This window comes from Bos taurus, chromosome 15 (assembly GCF_002263795.3).
Source record: "Bos taurus isolate L1 Dominette 01449 registration number 42190680 breed Hereford chromosome 15, ARS-UCD2.0, whole genome shotgun sequence".
NCBI lineage: Eukaryota > Metazoa > Chordata > Mammalia > Artiodactyla > Bovidae > Bos > Bos taurus.
The window spans coordinates 47,916,758-47,937,162 of NC_037342.1; the positions used below are offsets into that span (position 1 = coordinate 47,916,758).

Genomic DNA, 20,405 nt, shown 5'->3' on the forward strand with positions numbered 1-20,405 from the left:
CTCAACATTCAGAAAACAAAGATCATGGCATCTGGTCCCATCACTTCATGGGAAATAGATGGGGAAACAGTGGAAACAGTGTCAGACTTTATTTTTCTGGGCTCCAAAATCACTGCAGATGGTGACTGCAGCCATGAAATTAAAAGATGCTTACTCCTTGGAAGGAAAGTTATGACCAACCTAGATAGCATATTCAAAAGCAGAGACATTACTTTGCCAACAACAGTCCGTCTAGTCAAGGCTATGGTTTTTCCTGTGGTCATGTATGGATGTGAGAGTTGGACTGTGAAGAAGGCTGAGCGCCGAAGAATTGATGCTTTTTGAACTGTGGTGTTGGAGAAGACTCTTGAGAGTCGCTTGGACTGCAAGGAGATCCAACCAGTCCATTCTGAAGATCAGCCCTGGGATTTCTTTGGAAGGAAGATGCTAAAGCTGAAACTCCAGTACTTTGGCCACCTCATGCGAAGAGTTGACTCATTGGAAAAGACTTGGATGTTGGGAGGGATTGGGGGCAAGAGGAGAAGGGGACGACAGAAGATGAGATGGCTGGATGGCATCACTGACTCGATGGACGTTGAGTCTGAGTGAACTCTGGGAGTTGGTGATGGACAGGGAAGCCTGGTGTGCTGCGATTCATGGGGTGGCAAAGAGTTGGACATGACTGAGCGACTGATCTGATCTGATCTGATCCAACTGAACTATTTCACTACTGTGAATGAGTGTGTGGGTATTAAGTTGCTTCAGACATGTTTGACTCTGCGACCCCATGGACGGTATAGCCAGCCAGACTCCTCTGTCCACGGATTCTCCAGGTAAGAATATTAAGAGTGGCTAGCCATTCCCTTCTCCAGGGAATCTTCCTGACCAAGAGATCAAAGCCAGGTCATCTGCATGGCAGGGCAGATTCTTCACCTCTTGAGCCACTTGGGAAGCCCATTATCATTGCTATCTATAATGTGAAAGATACTAAGATATTTAACATTATTTTTTTGAACTGTCTTCAAAATCTTAGTGTACAATTTATATGTATGATACATCTCAATTCAGACAAGTGTTCAAGAGCCACCAGAACCTCTTGGCTACCATAATGGACAGCCAAGCTCTTGATATTCAACTCCTTGATATTTGTTTCCATCCTCACAGCCACCTCATCATAATTTTATAGTTGGCGCAAAAAGCATACATCACCTGTCTACCAAAGGCACTTATTCACAAGCTGTTCATGAACATAAAGAAAAGGAAGTATGGAGAAAGTAGAAGAAATCATTCTCTTCCTAAAAGTGCTTTATATTGATTATTTTCTCTTTACATTTTCCCCACATTCTGGCAGAAAAATCTGTATTGGTTTGGTCATTTTCTTCCTCTCCCCTGTTTTTATTTCAATCCATTTAGAATAATTTTTTTTTCAATTAGTATCTTTGATTTTTAAAATCCATGAAGTTTATAGTGAAAACTGAGTTAGAACCTTTCTTTAAATTGAATTTAAAACCACCAAAATTAATGTTTTAGCACTCAATCTTATATACTTACAGAAAAAAACACTCAATGGATTTTAGCACTCAATTCTATATATACTTACACAAGAAACCCAGCAATTTCTATGCTCATATATTGCATTTTATAAAAGCTGACAACAATGTTACAGGAATATAAAGTTACAGGTCAATTTATTTTATAAACAGAGATGAAAACAAAACCTAAACAACGTATGAACAAAAACAAATCCAGTATGGCTTGTGAATAATAATAGTGGTTTATTCCAGAAATTTGTGTTGGTTTTAAAAATGAAAACATATCAATATACTCAGTAACAGAATAAAAATGACATGTAATTATCTCAATAATTATAGACACAATATATGTTGAAAATTTTCCATTCAGTACATAAACTGACATCAGATAGAACTGTTATTTCCTAATACTGCATCAACAAAGAAAAATCTTCACCAAATGGTCAACAGGAAAGAAAGGATAAACTGAGATTCAGGAGAGACCTGGAGTACAGGGTATAAACTCAGAATGTTTAAGAGCTTGGGCGACGCAGAGTCATCGGGAACACACAGTTGCAAGGATTAAAATACGGACAAAGGGTTGTAGGAAAGTAATACTTAGAGAAGGTGTAGATAGGGAAGCCATGGTTGGTGACATTGTAAAAGGAGACTGTGCCAGCATCATAGTCTAAGAACACCCCAACTCGGCGAGGGGGCACTGTCATGGATAAGAGCAGGGAAGTGGATGACTCCTCGTAGGCCCTATATTCATGCTTGTGATGTAATCCAATCACCCAGTACCCACTTTGAGGCTGGTATCGGGAGTAAACATTCCGATTGTTTGCAAACTGGTTGAAAGAGAAAGCAGGTCCCATTGAATCACTGCACACCCCCAGGATCCAGTCAGTCTTCTTGGCCACATCTACCTCCCAGTAATGCTTCCCTGAGGAGAAGTGCTGAGAGCCCAGGACACCACAGCCGTAATGCTCTTCCAGATGAGATCCGGACAGCTGAGCGCCCACAAATCGCACCTGCCTCCGGTTCTTAGACAGGACAAGATTTAAGTTAGCCGTGTGTGGATTCAGGGTCACGTCCACTGTGGGAGAAAAGTACAGCATCAGCAGAGGATGGGTACATGGTCTTATGACTCTGAGAAGAGGAAACACAGGTTATGAGTGGGAAGAAATGGAGCTGGGTGGTGGGGGGAATAGCGAGACCTCATATCTGAGAGTGTGTGTGGCTATGAGTGGGGAGGATAAGCACACGTCAGCTTAAAGAAGCCACAGTTTCTACTTACCCCAGTAGCTCTGGACATCTGTCAGCTCTGTAACAACAAAGAGTCAATCACACCAGCAGTCTCAGGTCTGCTGCCCTCCCTCACCTGGGTGAGGGGAGTGTCAGGGAATTCTCTACGATTGTGAACTGGCCACTTCATTCCCCTTTTAAGTATGAACCACATCTTCCTCAGCATATTGTGTTGCTCCCTCTGCCACTGTTCCCAAATACCAACCATGCCCTCCATTCTTTTCATTTCCTACTACTACCATGATCCCCCATCCAAACTCTGTTTCCTGAAACTCCTCACCTCTAAACACTCGAAGCATCTTTTTCAGATCTGGAGCTCGAAACATACTCTTCAGCTTCGTGGGGAGAGCCTCTGGCTTCTTCAGGGTCCAGAACTCACTCCTATAGAGAAAAGACATTATGAAACTCCAACACTACTAAACTTGGGTGCCTCTAATTCCTGTGTCCCAGGCCCATTGGTGAACTTCAACATTCTTTCCTGAAGAAAATTAGCATCATTCTGCAAAGAGCTCCAGCATAGGAGCCAGAAGACCTGGACTAAAAACTAGCTTCTCACCATATGTGTACATGTTGATAAGATTTTCATGCTTTTTTTACTGACTGTGTAGTACCTATATCTGGGTTTCCCAGGTGTCACTAGTAGTAAAGAATCTGCCTGCCAATGCAGGAGATGCAACAAACACAGGTTTGATTCCTGGGTTGGGAAGATCCCCTGGAGGAGGGCATGGCAACCCGCTCCAGTATTCTTGCTTGGAGAATCCCATGGACAGAGGAGCCTGGCGGGCTACAGTCCATGGGGTTGCACAGAGTTGGACACGACTGAGCATAAAGTCACAAAAATAGTATCTCTATCTATGTCTATATCTATTTATTAATATCTACACCACATCTTTATTCAGTCAACTGTTGACGAACACTTAGGATGCTTCCACATCTTGGCTATTGTAAACAGTGCTACAATACTGGGGTGCATGTATCTTTCGTACAGACTGGGGAATATGGCCAATATTTTCTAATAACTTTAAATGGAGTACAATGTATAAAAATATTGACTCACTATGTGGTATACCTTAAACTAATATAGTCTTTTGATTCAACTATAGAACAATTTTTTTTAAAGTTGATAGGATTTATCCCTCAAAGCCTCATTTTGGTTTCTTTGTTTGGTTTGTTGTTTTGTGAAACACAACAATTTTTCCTTCTTTGTCTGCATCCTAGAGACCAAATGCATGCTAAGTCACTAAGTCGTGTCTGACTCTTTGCAACCATGGACTGTAGCCTGCCAGGCTACTCTGTCCATGGGATTCTCCAGGCAAGAATACTGGAGTGGGTTGCTATTTCTTCCTTAGAGGACCTTCCTGACCCAGGGATTGAATCCACATCTTCTGCACTGGCAGACAGATTCTTTACCTCTTGAGCCACCTGGGAAGCCCAGAGACTGTATAATATTAAATAAAATAATGGCTGGGAAATTTTTTGCTACCTCTAAAAAAGACACAAAATATTTAAAACATCAGTGACTTCTTAGAGAGTCTACAGGTATCTGTGTGGACAGGCAGAACATCAGGACCTGCTATGGGGCTTTCAGAGTTATCAGACAAGGGATTCCCTCTGAAGAGTCTGTGGTTTAGTTCTTAATGTCTTACAGATGCCTAGGGAGAAAGACCTGCAGAACAGTCCCTTAGTCTCTGGGAATGTTACCTCAGTTGGAGAAAGGAAATGTCCTCACCTCCAGACCGAGAGTGAAAACTTCCAGAGGGACAACAGGCTCCACAGGTCACATGTCTGTAGGAGCCTCAAGGTACCAGGTATGTGGGCAACTTTAGGGGTCACCTTGAAGAATGAAATTCTACAGTATGTGATACAGAATATGTTCTTGTTCCAGGGCCAAAGCCACTTTTTTTCAAGACCTCAGTCTATGTTTTTATTGTAACTGAGAAAAATGCTAGTCTGAAGAATACTTGGTAGCAAGGTATGGATTGTTCCAAAGCCAAGAGAGAAAGGGAAACTTAAGCAGAGGTCCCTAGAGCTGATTCCTGAACCCTGAAAAAAAAATGCAAATGGAAAATTTCCCTTTAATAAAGTATATGGGCAAAGAAAATCACTGTGTATTTTTAGAGAGCTATAAAGTACTGGAATCAGGGCTGGAAGCAGGTATACAGAGGTTTGTTCTATCACAAGGTACAAGGTGAGTCAGTGATACTGTAACCCTTGATTAAGGACACCACCATCCTCAATTTGTGACCTACCACAAACCAATTTCTCCTAACATAGAAACCAAGCCATTCCCTTTATTCTGGAGGACCCCAAATTCTCATGCTAAGCAATTCAAGACACCACAGTCCTAAATCTCCCTGCCTGGTGACTTTTTCCCCTTTCTCATTGACTGTAAGATGACTCTACTACAGGAGCATCCTACCCCTCCTAACAGGGTATAGGAATCTTCTGTCAACCCAAGAGAACCACCTCATGTTCTACACATACCTTTTCGCAACGTCACTCACATCCTAGAAAAGAAAGAGAGAGGTTAAGATAAGGAGTAATAGACCTTGTCCTCTACTACAGCCACATCCATGTCTATCATCCCGCCCTTACCACCCCATGATATGTTGGGGCTAGAGATGATCCAATATGGAGGCCACAAAGCAGAGGTAAGAACTCAAGGCAGACTCTCCCTGAGGCCCTATCCAGGCATATCAGGAAATGATTCAACTCATGCCACGGTGCATTTATTTTTATAAATGTGTGTGTATGTGTGTGATGTTATATATGTGCATCATCTATTAATTGCCAGGCACTGTGCCTGGTCCTAGATGCTCTTACATGACTAAGTCCTAATTTCTGTGATCTAGATGCTTACATTCCGGTTGCTGAGGATACAAGACCTTAAATGCGGCTGGTTCTCAAATCCCACCTCCCCTAACCCTCTAGGTTGCTTTGCTGACTTTGTATTTTTCTTGATTTCAACACACATACCTGTTGATGATGTTCACATTTCTTTTATATACCCCAGTACACAAGCCACAGGCTTCCCTAGTGACTCAGTGGTAAAGAATCTACCTGCCAATGCAGGAGATGCAGGTTTAATCCCCTGGGTCAGGAAGACCCCCTGGGCAAGGAAATGGCAACCCATTCCAGTATTCCTGTCTGGGAAATCCCATGGACAGAGAAGCCTGAAAGGCTATAGTCCATGGGGTCACAAAGAGTCAGATACGACTTAGTGACTAGAACAACATAAGCTACAGGAATCACAACTTCAAGATGTCTGAAAGAAAACTTACTTTTTCTGCAACCATAAAGTCTCCTCTGTTACTTTCCATCTTTTTCAATGACATCAGCATTCAGTCACCAAAGGTAGACAAAGTACTGTCCTAAAAAACTGATATTCACCACAACATCCCATCTTAGACCAAAGTAGTCCATTTCACACCCTTAACTTTTTTTAGCCACTGCTCTTTACTATCATCACCACCACTGCCTGATTCATTTGAGTAGAATTATCTCATGGCCTCTTAATTAATCTTCCTAACTTCTGCTCTATACACTTCAATTCAGTAGAAGAAAAGGCCAATGGTTTGATCTGTGCAATACAAGAATAACTATTTTCATAGTAGTGGAGCTATTTTTGGTTGTATCTTGTAAAAACACAACTCAAAGTTGCTTGAATATGTAAAATGGCAGATGTAGATTCAGGTTTGTAACAATTTTTTTTTTTTTTGGCCATATCACACTGCATGTGGGATCTTAAGTTCCTTGACCAGGGATTGAACCTGCACCCCCTGCAGTGGAAGCACGGAGTCTTAACCACTGGACTAGTCAGGGGAGTCCCAAGGCTGTATTAATCTTAAGGCATACTTATAATAAGACACTCAAATGATCAAGTCAGGATGCCACTTCATGCCTTTTCCTCTTAGCTTAGCTTTATTCTCAGGGTTCACATTTTGAAAGCCGCAGGTATGTGTCCAGCTGTCAAATCTTCATGGGCAACAATGTTAAACAGATACGAAAAAGAGAAGGAGGAAGTCTATGATGGGCAAGTTCTGCGAAAATTGACTAAGATAACATTCTCGTTAAAATGACAATTGGCTGTTCTGGGTAGAAGAGTCGAGCAGGGGCCTCAACTATTAAACAAACTGACTATCCATTTGTACTTATGAAGCAATGTTTCCGTTTTGAGGACACTTGTAAAGGGGTTAGAATAAGTGGTGTTAGAAGCAAGCATTAGGGCAACCCAACATCAAAGATGAATAAAAAAGCAAGAAGAATAAGCTAAAAACATGAAATCAGAAGCAGTGAATGAGGAAAAGCTCCAAGAGGTGGAAAATAACTACCCCATGACCCCATGACCTCAATTCGAACTACCCCATGATCCCAATACGAACAGAGGTAGTGGAGGTGATGGAATTCCAGCCAAGTTATTTCAAATCCTAAAAGATGATGCTGTGAAAGTGCTGCACTCAATATGCCAGCAAATTTGGAAAACTCAGCAGTGGCCACAGGACTGTAAAAGGCAGTTTTCATTCTAATCCCAAAGAAACGCAATGCCAAAGAATGCTCAAACTACCACACAACTGTACTCATCTCTCATGCTAGTTAAGTAATACTAAATTAGAGAAAAAAAAAAAAAAATTCTCCAAGCCAGGCTTCAACAGTACATGAACCATGAACTTCCAGATGTTCAAGCTGGATTTAGAATAGGCAGTGGAACCAGAGATCAAATTGCCAACATTCGTTGGATCATAGAAAAAGCAAGAGAGTTCCAGAAGAACATCTACTTCTGCTTTATTGACAATGCCAAAGCCTTTGCCTGTGTGGACCACAACAAACTGTGGAAAAATCTGAAAGAGATGGGAATACCAGACCACCTGACCTGCCTCTTGAGAAATCTGTATGCAGGTCAGGAAGCAACAGTTAGAACTGGACATGGAACAACACACTGGTTCCAAATAGGAAAAGGAGTTCGTCAAGGCTGTATATTGTCACCCTACTTATTTAACTTACATGCAGAGTACATCATGAGAAATGCTGGGCTGGAAGAAGCACAAGCTGGAATCAAGATTGCTAGGAGAAATATCAATAACCTCAGATATGCAGATGACACAGCCATTATGGCAGAAAGTGAAAAAGAACTAAAGAGCCTGTTGATGAAAGTGAAAGAGGAGAGTGAAAAAGTTGGCTTAAAGCTCAACATTCAGAAAACTAAGATCATGGCATCTGGTCCCATCACGTCATGGCAAATAGATAGGGAAACAGTGGAAACAGTGGCTGACTTTATTTTCTTGGGCTCCAAAATCACTGCAGATGGTAACTGCAGTCATGAAATTAAAAGACACTTGCTCCTTGGAAGAAAAGTTATAACCAACCTAGACAGTATATTAAAAAGCAGAGATATTACTTTGCTAACAAAGGTCTGTCTAGTCAGAGCTATGATTTTTCCAGTAGTCATGTATGGATGTGAGAGTTGGACTATAAAGAAAGCTGAGCGCCAAAGAATTGATACTTTTGAACTGTGCTGTTGGAGAAAACCTGAGTCCCTCAGACTGCAAGGAGATTCAACCAGTCCATCCTAAAGGAAATCAGTCCTGAATATTCATTGGAAGGACTGATGCTGAAGCTGAAACTCCAGTACTTTGGCCACCTGATGTGAAGAACTGATTCACTTGAAAAGATCCGGATCCCTGATGCTGGGAAAGATTGAAAGCAGGAAGAGAAGGGGACGACAGAGGATGACATGGTTGGATGGCATCACTGACTCAATGGATGTGAGTTTGAGTAAACTCTGGATGTTGGCGATGGACAGGGAGGCCCGGCGTGCTGGGGTTGCAAAGAGTCAGACACGACTGAGTGACTGCGCTTAACTGAACTGACCCCAGAACTAGGGCCCAAGAATAAGTAAAGAAATGATTATTCTACTAGGAAAGACAGCAATTGGAAAGCAAGAAACCAAACAGAAAATAAGGAATAGCCTGAAGGTTTCAGAATGTCTCAAGGTACATCCTGCTTCAACTTAACAGTCACACTATTCACTCTATGAAGAAATAGCCACTCAGATTTCCACTTCAGTTGAAATCTCTCTATCAGATTTTTGGATTTGACAGCTTGCACCCTCCTAGTCTATATATACACAGAGACCGGAGTTCTTTCGTTGTTCTTCAAAAGCTCTGTTTGAACTTCTATTATAACATTTTCAATGATTCTGTCCTACAGAAGAGAGTCACAGCAAAGAAGAGCTGGTGATTACATAAAAAAATCTCTAAAGTACTTGAGTTTGGTTGTGTATGCCTGTGACTAATCTGGGTGAAAGGAACCTGACCAATCCCAACACAGCATCAGAGGTCAATAGTACCAAGACTGAGAATTGATGCTATAAAATATCACTCACTATACAAGATCTTTGACATAGTACTGAATTAACTTTTGGACTATCCTTTATACATAGGAAATAAAAATGAGACAATCCCTTAGCATTTGTACTTTTAATTATCCTGTGCTTTATCCATGGATAAATCTTGAACTGTCTAATAGCAAAGAGGCACTGTATGATCAAAGGAAATTTTTTTATTTCCTCCACCAGGATAGGAGTCCCACATCAGAAGGGAAGGAGAGTTATTTTCTCTGGTCTTGACTCTCAGATCGCAGGCCCCTTTCCTACTCTTACCTGCAGGAGCTCTGTTGCTGACCCCTGACAACGGTGCTCCAGGTCTGAGATGAGCTCTCTCAGGGACTGGCTCTGCTGGACCAGCTCGACCTCAGCTTCTGCTATGATGTTCAGCCCTCTCCTTTCCTCCTCCTCCAGCTTCTTCAGCTGTCGCTGTTCCTCTTTGTCCAGGATGCTCCTCAAGTGATCAAACTGTTTCTGGATCCTGTGTCTCTCAGGTTCCATCTGATTCTTAAGGAACATGGAAAAGAAAGAGGCTGCTAGTCTGCTGAGCTGAGGGTCTCCTGTATAAGGAGCGGAGGTGTGGGGAGGGCAGGCTCCGCACTGGTTTCCTGGAAAGTCTCACTGGGTTGGAGGAACAAATGAGGGAGTAGGCCCTGCAGAACCTGCTCTTTCCTCCTGTTCTCCTTTCAGCTCTTCTCAGACCACTGGCCCCAGGCTGCCTTATCTAGGCTTCTAAGACAGAGACTTTGATTCCTGGGGGTGGTTCAGATTCTAAACATCTTCCCTAGCCGGTCAGGATTAGGCATCAGCCTCCTTTTCCAGTTTTCAACATTGATATAAGAATGACTGGCCTGTGCCTGACCTATTTTTCCAACTTTTGAAACTATAGGACAAGGTCCAGAATCCTTAATTAAGGGCTGCCAATGACTATGGTTATTTTCCCATATGATTGTCTTCAGAAACTTAAATTCCCTTTGATATGTTCATTTCTATTCCCCTTTCTCTCCCCCTTACTCTGCACCAAGAACAATATGCTTGTTTGGAAGGCTTGCAGTGAAGAACTGGGCAAAAGGAAGCTTATCTAGCCAAACTGGGGAACAGATAAAACCAGGTCTCCTTTGCCCTCAGCTCCCATGCCCTGGCTTGATTTCTGCTCCAGGACACCTTAAGAAGAATCTCTTACCTTCCAGGATATCCTCTTCTCTCTGATAACAGCTGCTAATTTCTCGGCTTCCTGCTGCTCTTGCCTCAGCTTCTTCAGAGACTCCTGGAACTTCTCCTGGAAGAAACACATCAAGTCAAGCAGGGTCAAGTGTCAAACTGTCTCAGTGCCAAGACATGGAAAGAATGGGGGAGAGATTATGCTGACCTCAGGAGATGCCAGCCCTAGAATGAAAAACTGAGAAGGTCAAAGTTACCTTTTACAAACAATGGATGGAAACCAGTGAGAATAGGCACTTTCTGTTTTCTGCGGGGGAACCACCTGACCATGAATCACTTTAAGTTCTTTGCTCTCACTGCCAATATATCCCCTGCACTCAACCTGTGTAGCCCCCAGCTGGCCTTCAGCAGCAGTCTCTACTCATGCAGAGCCGATTGTGGTAAGCAAGACAGAGACGGTCTCTGCTCTTGGTCAGAAGGGCTTTTTCTAGGTTCACCCTCTAGGTAAATGGGAGGACTACAAAGAAATTAGATTAGAGCATAAAGAAAAGTTAAAATCTACCCAGCAGTCTGTTCCTGCCTGTCTTCCCTCCACCTGGGCACCCACCTGGTACTCCTGGGCTATCTCCTCCATGAGGAACGTGTGGTGACCACGGTGCTCCTGAGACCGCTCGCAAAGCCAGCAAATGAGCTTCCCATCCTCCTCACAGAAAAGCTGGAGTTTCTCTCCATGGTGCGCACAAAGAATCACCTTCAGCTGCTTCCCTGAGCCCACCACCACCTCCCTGAGCCTCTCGGCTATGTTGGCCAGGTGCCGATTGGGCCGCAGGTTCCCAAGCCAGTAGCTGGTCTGGCACACAGGACACCTGCTCTGCCCCTCCTGGCCAGGCATGGACTCCTTGTTGTCTGCAGTGATGCAGGCTTGGCAGAAGCTGTGTCCACAGTCTATGCTCAGGGGTTCGGTCAGGAGCTCCAGGCAGATGGGGCAGGTCACTTCATCTTGGATGTCCACCAGGACTGCTGAAGTCATTGTAGCCACTTTCCTGGCCTCTGCCTGCCCAGCCCTGACTTCTAAGGTGCTTCTTGTGTTTGGAATCCTGGGTAGACGGGCAAACAAAAAAGGATTTGGGGTAAGAAATGAGGGAGACAAAGGGAGGCTGACTGTTCTGGATAAAGAGGTCAAGCACTGGGGTAATGGGAACTTCTCATTCTAACTTCAAACATGTTCTTTGCCCCTGCCTCACATTCGACATCAATTTGTACCCTCATTATAGCAATAAAACAATTTCCTTTTACTCACTGGATAAAGGGACAATGAGATCCTGGAGAGAAGTGGCTTTAGGGTGAGTCTGTTTAACCTTTTCTCAGCCCACAAACACACATCCTCAATGTTCCAAACACCAGAACATGCTGCTCCCTCATGATGTTTGTACTTGCTGTTCCTACTGCAAGGAAGCCCCTTCACCCTGGTATCCACATGACTCTCTGACTTCCTTCAACTTTCTCCCTACATGTTTCCTTACCAAAAGGGTTTCCTCTGCCAAGCCTAGCTAAGGCACAGCCACCCACACCATCACTTTCCATATACTCAATGACTTTATTTTTCTTTTTATCACCACCTAACACATTTCTTTTGGGGGGCTTCCCTTGTGGCTCAGTGATAAAGAACCTGCCTGCCAATGAAGGAGATGCAAGTTCCTGGGTCAGGAAGATCCCCTGGAGAAGGAAATGGCAACCCCCTTCAGTGTTCTTGCCTGGAAATCCCATGGACAGAGGAGTCTGGTGGGTTATAGTTCATGAGGTCACAAAGAATCAGACATGACTAAGCAACGCTTTAATTGTCTGAATCCTCCCACTGGAATATAAGCTCCATGAGATCAGAGACTGTTTTCTTATTACTGAATGAGTTCAGTGCCTGACACACAGGTCCTCAACTTTCAATGAAGAAAACTAGAACCTCCTCATCTCTCCATAGATGATTAGATCTTTCTCAGTAGCTTCTTCACCTCTCTTTGCCATCATGCTGGCATGGCTCTCCAGGATTTAATCTCCAAATTCAAAGGTTATCATTTATTGGGAAGACACAACCACCTTCTAACAGAGCTTTACACAGAGCCCTTTCATCTCTCACGGTCACTTTCCCAGAAAAACCCAAAGAAATTACAATGACCACAATAAGATGATGTCATATCTTTACAACCAACACTTTTATAACCAGTTGTGATTTCAAAACCATATTCCCCTGCTTTATACCTTATAGGAAAACTATGAATAAATTATTTTTGGCCTTTTGATAAACAGAGAACCTAAGTGACTTTATAAAAATCACACAGCTTATAAAGCACAGAGCCGGCAATACTTCTCATGTCGAGTCCTAGTTCAAAGCTCCATCCTCAATCTTGTAACTTTAACCCCAAAGAAGGTGTGTGTGTGTGTTAGCACTTAGTTATGTCCGACTCTTTGCGACCCCATGGACTGTAGCCTGCCAGGCTCTTTTGTTCATGGACTTCTCCAGGCAAGAATACTGGAGTGGATTGCCATTGCCTTCTCTAGGAAAGATGGTGTTCAGTTCAGTTTAGTCGCTCAGTCGTGTCCAACTCTTTGCGACCCCATGGACTGCAAAGATGGTCTTAAGGGTGCTCATAGTCTGGCATTGACCTGGTGCTTTCGAGAAAAGACTTTACCAGGCCTGTCCAAAACTCTAGCAGGAGGCTTACGGGGCCCATGTGAATGGGAGAGGAAGAGACAGGTGGGCAGTTGAGGTCACACATGGTTTAGGGATAGGATAATTCATTGAGAGCAGACCTAGGCAGAAGCATGCAGGTGGGGTGTTTGGGACAGAAGTCTTATAGCATTTGGGGAAAGTATTTCAGAATCACTAATAGGAGAAAAAGATAAAAATGGAGGAAAAAGAGGAATGAAGAATTGATACCTTTAATAACATGGATGAGCTGTGAAAACATGCTAAGTGAGTAAAACCAAATACAAAAGATCACATATTATAGAACTCTTTTTATAAGCAATGTCTAGGACTTCCTTGGTTGCACAGTAGATGAGAATCCACCTGACAATGCAGGAGACACAGGTTCGATCCCTGGTCCAGGAAGATTATACATGCAGCGGAGCAAAGTCCATGTGCTACAACTGCTGAGCCTGTGCCCTAGAGATCACGTGCCACAACTGAGCTTGTATGCTGCAAGTACCAAAGCCCATGCACCTAAGAGCCTGTGCTCAGCAACAAGAGAAGTCATCACAATGAGAAGCCACAATGAGAGGCACACCAAAATGAAGAGTAACCCTCACTTGCTGCAACTAGAGAAAGCCCATGCAAAAGCAATGAAGACCCAATGCAGCATAAATAAATAAAAGTTAAAAATAATCTGGAGTAGGTAAATGTACAGACACACAAAGTAGATTAGTGGCTGCCAAGAGTTGGTGGGACAGGGACTAGAGAAGGACTACTGATGCATTTGGAATCACTTCGGGGGGGTGATGAAAATATTCTGGAATTAGACAGTGGCGCTAGTGAACACCTTTGTGATTTAAAAAAAAACAACAACCTTATTTGTATACCTTGAAAGGGTGAATTTTATGGTATATGAACTATATCTCAATTTAAAAAAATTATATGACAGGAAAAAAAAAGAGGGAGAGGCTATCTTGTGACTTCTGGTTCAGAGCTCTCCCAACTCCACAGCTTTTACACGAGGCAGCTGTGGGAAAAGACCTGAGTCAAGCACGGTGCTGTAGCTGATATGGGGAGATAGGGATGATTGAAATAAATCCCGTACAAGGAAGTGTACCACTCAGACTGTGAGCAGGAAACATAACCTCTTTTGAACACATAGCAAAGACAATCATTATTAATGCAAGCAAGTATGTACCCATGAAGGGACAGTGGAAAACAAAAAATAATCACAGAGACCATTTTCTGATTGCTTTTTATGTGAGAGGCAATGGCTGAACTTTTTATAGGCATTATATAATCTAATCCCATAATAACTCAATCAGATAAATGTAGTAACACTTTTTTTTTTTTTTTTACAAACGTGAAAAGTGAACTTAAAAAGATAGTCAATTACCAAAGGTCTCGGAATGAATAACTGATGAAGCAAAGGTTATAATCTAGTTTTATGCAAATCCAAACCTCAGTTGTTGTCTGGTCCTTAAAAGAAGAGAATGTTTCCTTTATGCACCCCCACCCCCACGCACTACCTGCCAAGGCACTCAGATCACAAAGCTGCTCAGCTTGTTTCTACCCACTCCTGACTGGTGCTTGTCTCATTTTTCAGCTGTACTGATTCAGCATGATAGCTCCATTCTTCTGATGTCTGAAAGCATCCTACAGCACTTCCTAAGCTATCTGCAGGCTCCTTCTCCAGCCCTGCTCTGCTTCATTCCTCACGGCACATCCCTGGGACTCCATGCTTCCCTTTCCCTGACAGTATGAGATGAGAAGAGAAGGCACTGCCAACTCGGGTAACACAGATGCAGCTCTGAATCCTGAATTTGTCTGTCTCTGGTTCTGGAACACTGGGGTAATTCCTGATCTGAGAGGTGATTTTGTGAATTGCTGATGACAAGTTCTCCCTTATAGCACACTTGTCATAAATTACCTGAGCCTGTGTAGAAGAGTCTCAGTAAAAACTGGCTGTCACTACATTTATACCACCATTGCCTGCCAATCCCTTAGTGGTCTGCCCTATTACCATGATGAAAAGAGCCTCTTTCATATTTTTACCAGGAACAGGGATACAGCAAAATCTGATGAATGGATAGCTCTATATAAATATATATTTTATATATATATATATGTATTATTTATTTACTTTTTTGCTGGGCCTTTTCCCCTCTTACAGTTTTATTGAAATATAATTGGAATAAAGTACTGTGTACATTAAAGACATAATGATTTGAGTGACATTATAAAATGTTTACCACAAGTTGAGTGAACATCCATCATAAAAGAATAGATGAAGGAAAAAATATTTTTTCTTTGTGATTCGTAGGATTCACTTAAGAACTTTCTTATGTAACATATAGCAGTGTTAATCACGTTAATCATGAATGCATCATTTTCTTACCCCTTTCATATCTTCCTCCTACTTTCGGACCTAGGGGGAAAAAATCCACTATCTCAAGTCATTTACAAGATTTAATAAGATGGCATTTAAGGACAAGGTGAGAAAGCTGGACCTGGCCCAGTCTTTTTTCCATGGCTCACATAAGGGTTAGTTAGGGAAGCTAGTAGCTTCTCTGATGAGACAACTCAAGATATTGAAACTGACCCTAACTTTATTTTTTGCCTGTGCTTAATTAATATAGATGTCCTCATTGAAAAATATCTTCTCATTCTTGAAAGTTTTCAGTCATTAAATTATATTACTGTTGTCTTAAATCACATAATTTTAAAGAAATTTAAAAGTATTTATTTATAGTGTTCCAGCATTGAATCACGGAGAAGGCAATGGCAACCCACTCCAGTACTCTTGCCTGGAAAATCCCATGGATGGAGGGGCCTGGTAGGCTGCAGTCCATGGGGTCGCTAGGAGTCGGATACGACTGAAGCAACTTAGCAGCAGCAGCAGCATTGAATCACTCATTGGAAACCACATGTTCCACTTGCCTATATAGGAATGGGCCTAGGAGTCTAGTTTGGGTCACCAAAGAGCCAGCTGACAAAGACACTGCCTACTTGAAGGTACACTACCTCTGATTCCAGCTGTGACCCTCATGTACAAGGTAGGCCATAGCGTGACTTGAGTGCAGATATAATTCTATGTTTCTTAACTGGCCCCCAGCAAAGGTGGATGTATACTGTGTACAACATGCTCAGTGTGGGCAAAATTTAAGAAAACAAAATCTGTTAGCTAGGCAGCAGCAGGGAACTGATGGAGTTAAACCAAGGTATGCATTGTTTTGCAGAAACCATTGCAAAAAGATGCAAAAAGTTTCAAATACCAGATGTTTCACAAAGGTTACAGTGCATTCCAATCAACAAGATAACCACAGTGTGAGCAAACCACCAAGCACCTGTTTGCTCGCCATTTTTGGCAAGCTAGAGAAACCCATACTACATGGAAGATCAAGCCTGCCATTTCATGAATAGCCATGCACCCCAGACACAAAACTTCCCTGATCCTGCTGTTCAGAAAGACAGTTTTTGAGATCTTCTCCCTGTCTCCTTACTTGTCGCAAGTAAGAAACACTTCTACTTTAATCACTAGTTGGTGGTTCATTGGCTATGCACCCCAACTGATAGACCCACTGAAACTGGTGACAGGTCCTGTAATTGACATCAATTTTCCCCTCTTGAGAGTGTAATAAGATTAAAAAAATATCAAGTTGCCTGCCAGTAACAAGCCCTTACAGAAGTGCCTGAGAAAGTGCTCCAGACCAAGAAAACAATCTGTGAGATAAGTAAGGTGAGTACAAGGCATTGCTAGAGATCTAGTGAGCTAAAACCATGACCTCAGTGCATATTACTAGACAATAAAATGGGCGTACTGATATATACAACAAAATAAATCTCAAAAGAATTATGCAAAATTAAAGAAACTAGACACCAAGGATAAGGTGCTGTATGATTTCATTTATATGAAATCCTAAAAACGACAAAAAAGTCTACTATTTGAGAACAGACTAGTGGATACCAGGGCCCAGGGCTGCCAGAAGGGGATAAATTACAAAGGGACACAAAAAAGTATGGAGGATGATGGAAATCCCCTATATATATCATGACTGTGTTGTTTGGACAACTATATATGGTCAAACCTGATGGAATTGTAGGCTTATTAAAACTGCCAACTTATTAAATGTAAATGACAACTCAGTAGAGCTAACAAAAAATAGAAGAAATGCAATGAGAAAAACTGAGGCTTAATTTTCCGATCTTCTGAACACAAGTTAGAAATGTGTTGTCAAGCACGGTAGCCACATGTGGCTCCTGAGCACTTGAGATGTGGCTAATTGGAAATAAGATGTATAGCCACATCTCAAGTGCTCAGGAGCCACATGTGGCTACCATGCTTGACAATACATTTCTAACTTGTGTTCAGAAGATCGGAAAATTAGGCATCCAGTCCCACCACTTCATGAGAAATAGATGGGGAAACAGTGGAAACAGTGTCAGACTTTATTTTTCTGGGCTCCAAAATCACTGCAGATGGTGACTGCAGCCATGAAATTAAAAGATGCTTACTCCTTGGAAGGAAAGTTATGACCAACCTAGATAGCATATTCAAAAGCAGAGACATTACTTTGCCAACAAAGGTCCATCTAGTCAAGGCTATGGTTTTTCCTGTGGTCATGTATGGATGTGAGAGTTGGACTGTGAAGAAAGCTGAGCGCCGAAGAATTGATGCTTTTGAACTGTGGTGTTGGAGAAGACTCTTGAGAGTCCCTTGGACTGCAAGGGGATCCAACCAGTCCATTCTGAAGGAGATCAGCTCAGGGATTTCTTTGGAAGGAATGATGCTAAAGCTGAAACTCCAGTACTTTGGCCACCTCATGCGAAGAGTTGACTCATTGGAAAAGACTCTGATGCTGGGAGGGATTGGAGGCAGGAGGAGAAGGGGACGACAGAGGATGAGATGGCTGGATGGCATCACTGACTCGATGGACGTGAGTCTGAGTGAACTCCGGGAGTTGGTGATGGACAGGGAGGCCTGGCGTGCTGCGATTCATGGGGTCGCAAAGAGTCGGACACGACTGAGCATCTGATCTGATCTGATCTGAAGTATAAAATACACACTGAAGATATGGTAAGAAGCAAATAATCTGGTAAGAAAGATTTGGTAAGAAAAATAATCTAAAACATTTCATTAATGGATTTTAAAATATTGATTACATTGTTTAAATATATTTGGGGAGCATGAAGTTAAATATATTAAAATAGTTTCTTCTAATGTTTTAATGAATCCAATAGAAAAATTTAAATTATATATGTGGCCCTATAATTCTATATAACTTTTCCATCTAATGCTCTACTTGAGATATTCAAGGCAGAGTAAGATTCTTGAACAGAAAAGATTATGTAAGAGTTGATGTCTCTTGTTATGAAGTTGAACCTGGGGAATGGAAGAAAACAGACTCAGCTAACTTTCAGTTATAAAGGTTTGCGTGAGCCCCGCCCACATCCCATTAGGCGCTTCACCAATGGCTACTGCTCAATGCAGCCCAAATGACACAAGAAAAGCCAACAGAGTCCCACGTCTCAAGAGCTGTGTGGGTGGCAGAAAAATGAGTCCCGCTGTGTGAGAGCAGATACCAGAGCCTAAGGGGAAGAGCTCTGAAGATCAAATTAGCAAATGAAAGTCCTACAGTCCGGTCCAGCTCTTTAGGACCCCATGAACTGTAGCTTGCCAGGCTCCTCTGTCCGTGAGAATTCTCCAGGCAAGAATAATGGAGTGGATTGCCATGCCCTCCACCAGGGGATCTTCCCGACCCAGGGATCGAACCTCCATCTCTTACGTCTCTCCTGTATTGACAGGGGGTTCTTCACCACTAGCAACACCTGGGAAGCCCAAATTAGCAAATGAAAGAAGCCAAATCCAGGACTGGGTGGAACCAATTACATCAGTTGCAGCCTCCAGAAAATGGTAAAGTGGTCTGCTAACTTGCCTCACTGGAATCCAGAATTTCTGGGCCTCAGAGAGACCAATTCAGTATCTGCGTTTGTATAAGATCTCAGGCGATTCGTATGCACATTAACTCCTCAGAAGCTCTGCTTTCCTCCCAGGTAATTGCAATTTAGGGTGCAAAATAGAAAGGGGTGACGGTGGGTAGGGAATGGCAGAGAATGAACTGATACTTAGATCTGAAACATCTTTTAGAATAAAAGCTCACAACTCGATATTAAAACGGCTTTCAGAGTAAAAGTCAGTAAATCGGTATTCTTTCCAAAATTTTGATTTCATACTTTTCTAAGGTAGGCATTGAGTTTGATTAATATTTTGAGTATTTACGATTTTTTCAGGCGCTCTCCTGTTTAAACTTCTGCCTCACTTAAACCTCACCAAAACTCTAGAATGTAAATATGACGCTGTTCATTACATAGATAGAAGAAGCTGAAGCTCAAGCAACAGGTAGGGGGCACACAGGCTGGGTCTAAGTGTCCAAGACCGACGCTGAGCCCAGGCACTCTGGCCACAGCTCCTATGCTCCTAACCAGACATTTTTGTCTCCATCGACAGATTAAACGCTGTCTCTAATCTCGCTGAGCTCATTCGCAGTGAGGATGAGAAAGACAGTATCTGTATCATGAGCCCCACAAGGGAAGGGACCCCATTTCTTATACCGCCCTGTCACTTCAAGTGACAGTAAGTGGTCCAGCCACAGAGGGCAGATATCTCCGCGTGAAGGGCACGTAGAGGCTTCAGAGAGTCAAGGCAAACGAAAGGTTTTTAAAATAGTCTCTGAAGAACAGACTACTCTCGAAAAGGTCTTTTTTCCTGAGCTCGGTGGGGCGCCGCCCTGCCCGCTATGGGGAAATTGCACGCAGCCCGCAGGTCAGACTGAGCGCGTCCGGAAGGCTCATCCCCCAGCTCCCTCTGGGAGGAGTCAGGGCCTCAGGGGTGGAGGGGTGGAGGGGTGGGGGTGGGGGTGGGGGCAGGATAAACGGTGCTCACTTCCTGGAGCTGTAAAGTTGAAGATGGGGGGATGGGCTGCTGACCTCTGGATCCAAGCCAGTCCCCAGGTCGGCCGTTATTTCCTAACGTCATTCCCTAACAGGACTTTCAGAGGTGACTCCCCGACATCCTTTAGCTTCCAGAATCAGGGTTTCATTATCACCACCTTTACACAGGAGACTCCCAGCTCCAAAGGTGTGTCTTCCTCACTCCCTTCCTGAACTTGAGTCATCTCAAAACTGCAGAGGTCTCCCTCACTCGGCCTCCACCCGCGAACACCCCCAACCAACCTGTAGGACGGGTCAAACTCTGAACACTAGTGGGGACAGCGGCGGCTGGCCAGAAAATGGACTCGCTCACCAACCTGCAATCTGTGACTTGGATCAGAGCCGAGGATTTACAGCTGCTGCCGCCGCCACCGAGGCAGAAAGGCTCAGG

At 43.0% G+C, this 20,405-nt stretch overlaps 1 protein-coding gene across 3 annotated transcripts; it reads right to left on the reverse strand.

The window, feature by feature from the left end:
* Positions 1–1,732: 1,732 nt before the first annotated feature.
* TRIM6 (tripartite motif containing 6) lies at positions 1,733–20,402 on the reverse strand. 3 transcript variants are annotated; one of them, NM_001205189.1, is given in 8 exon segments: positions 1,733–2,586; positions 2,788–2,814; positions 3,076–3,176; positions 5,280–5,302; positions 9,454–9,684; positions 10,361–10,456; positions 10,946–11,435; positions 20,332–20,400. In NM_001205189.1, coding segments are annotated over 7 exon segments (1,464 nt in total). In that variant the 5' UTR covers positions 11,369–11,435; positions 20,332–20,400; the 3' UTR covers positions 1,733–2,023.
* Positions 20,403–20,405: the final 3 nt, after the last annotated feature.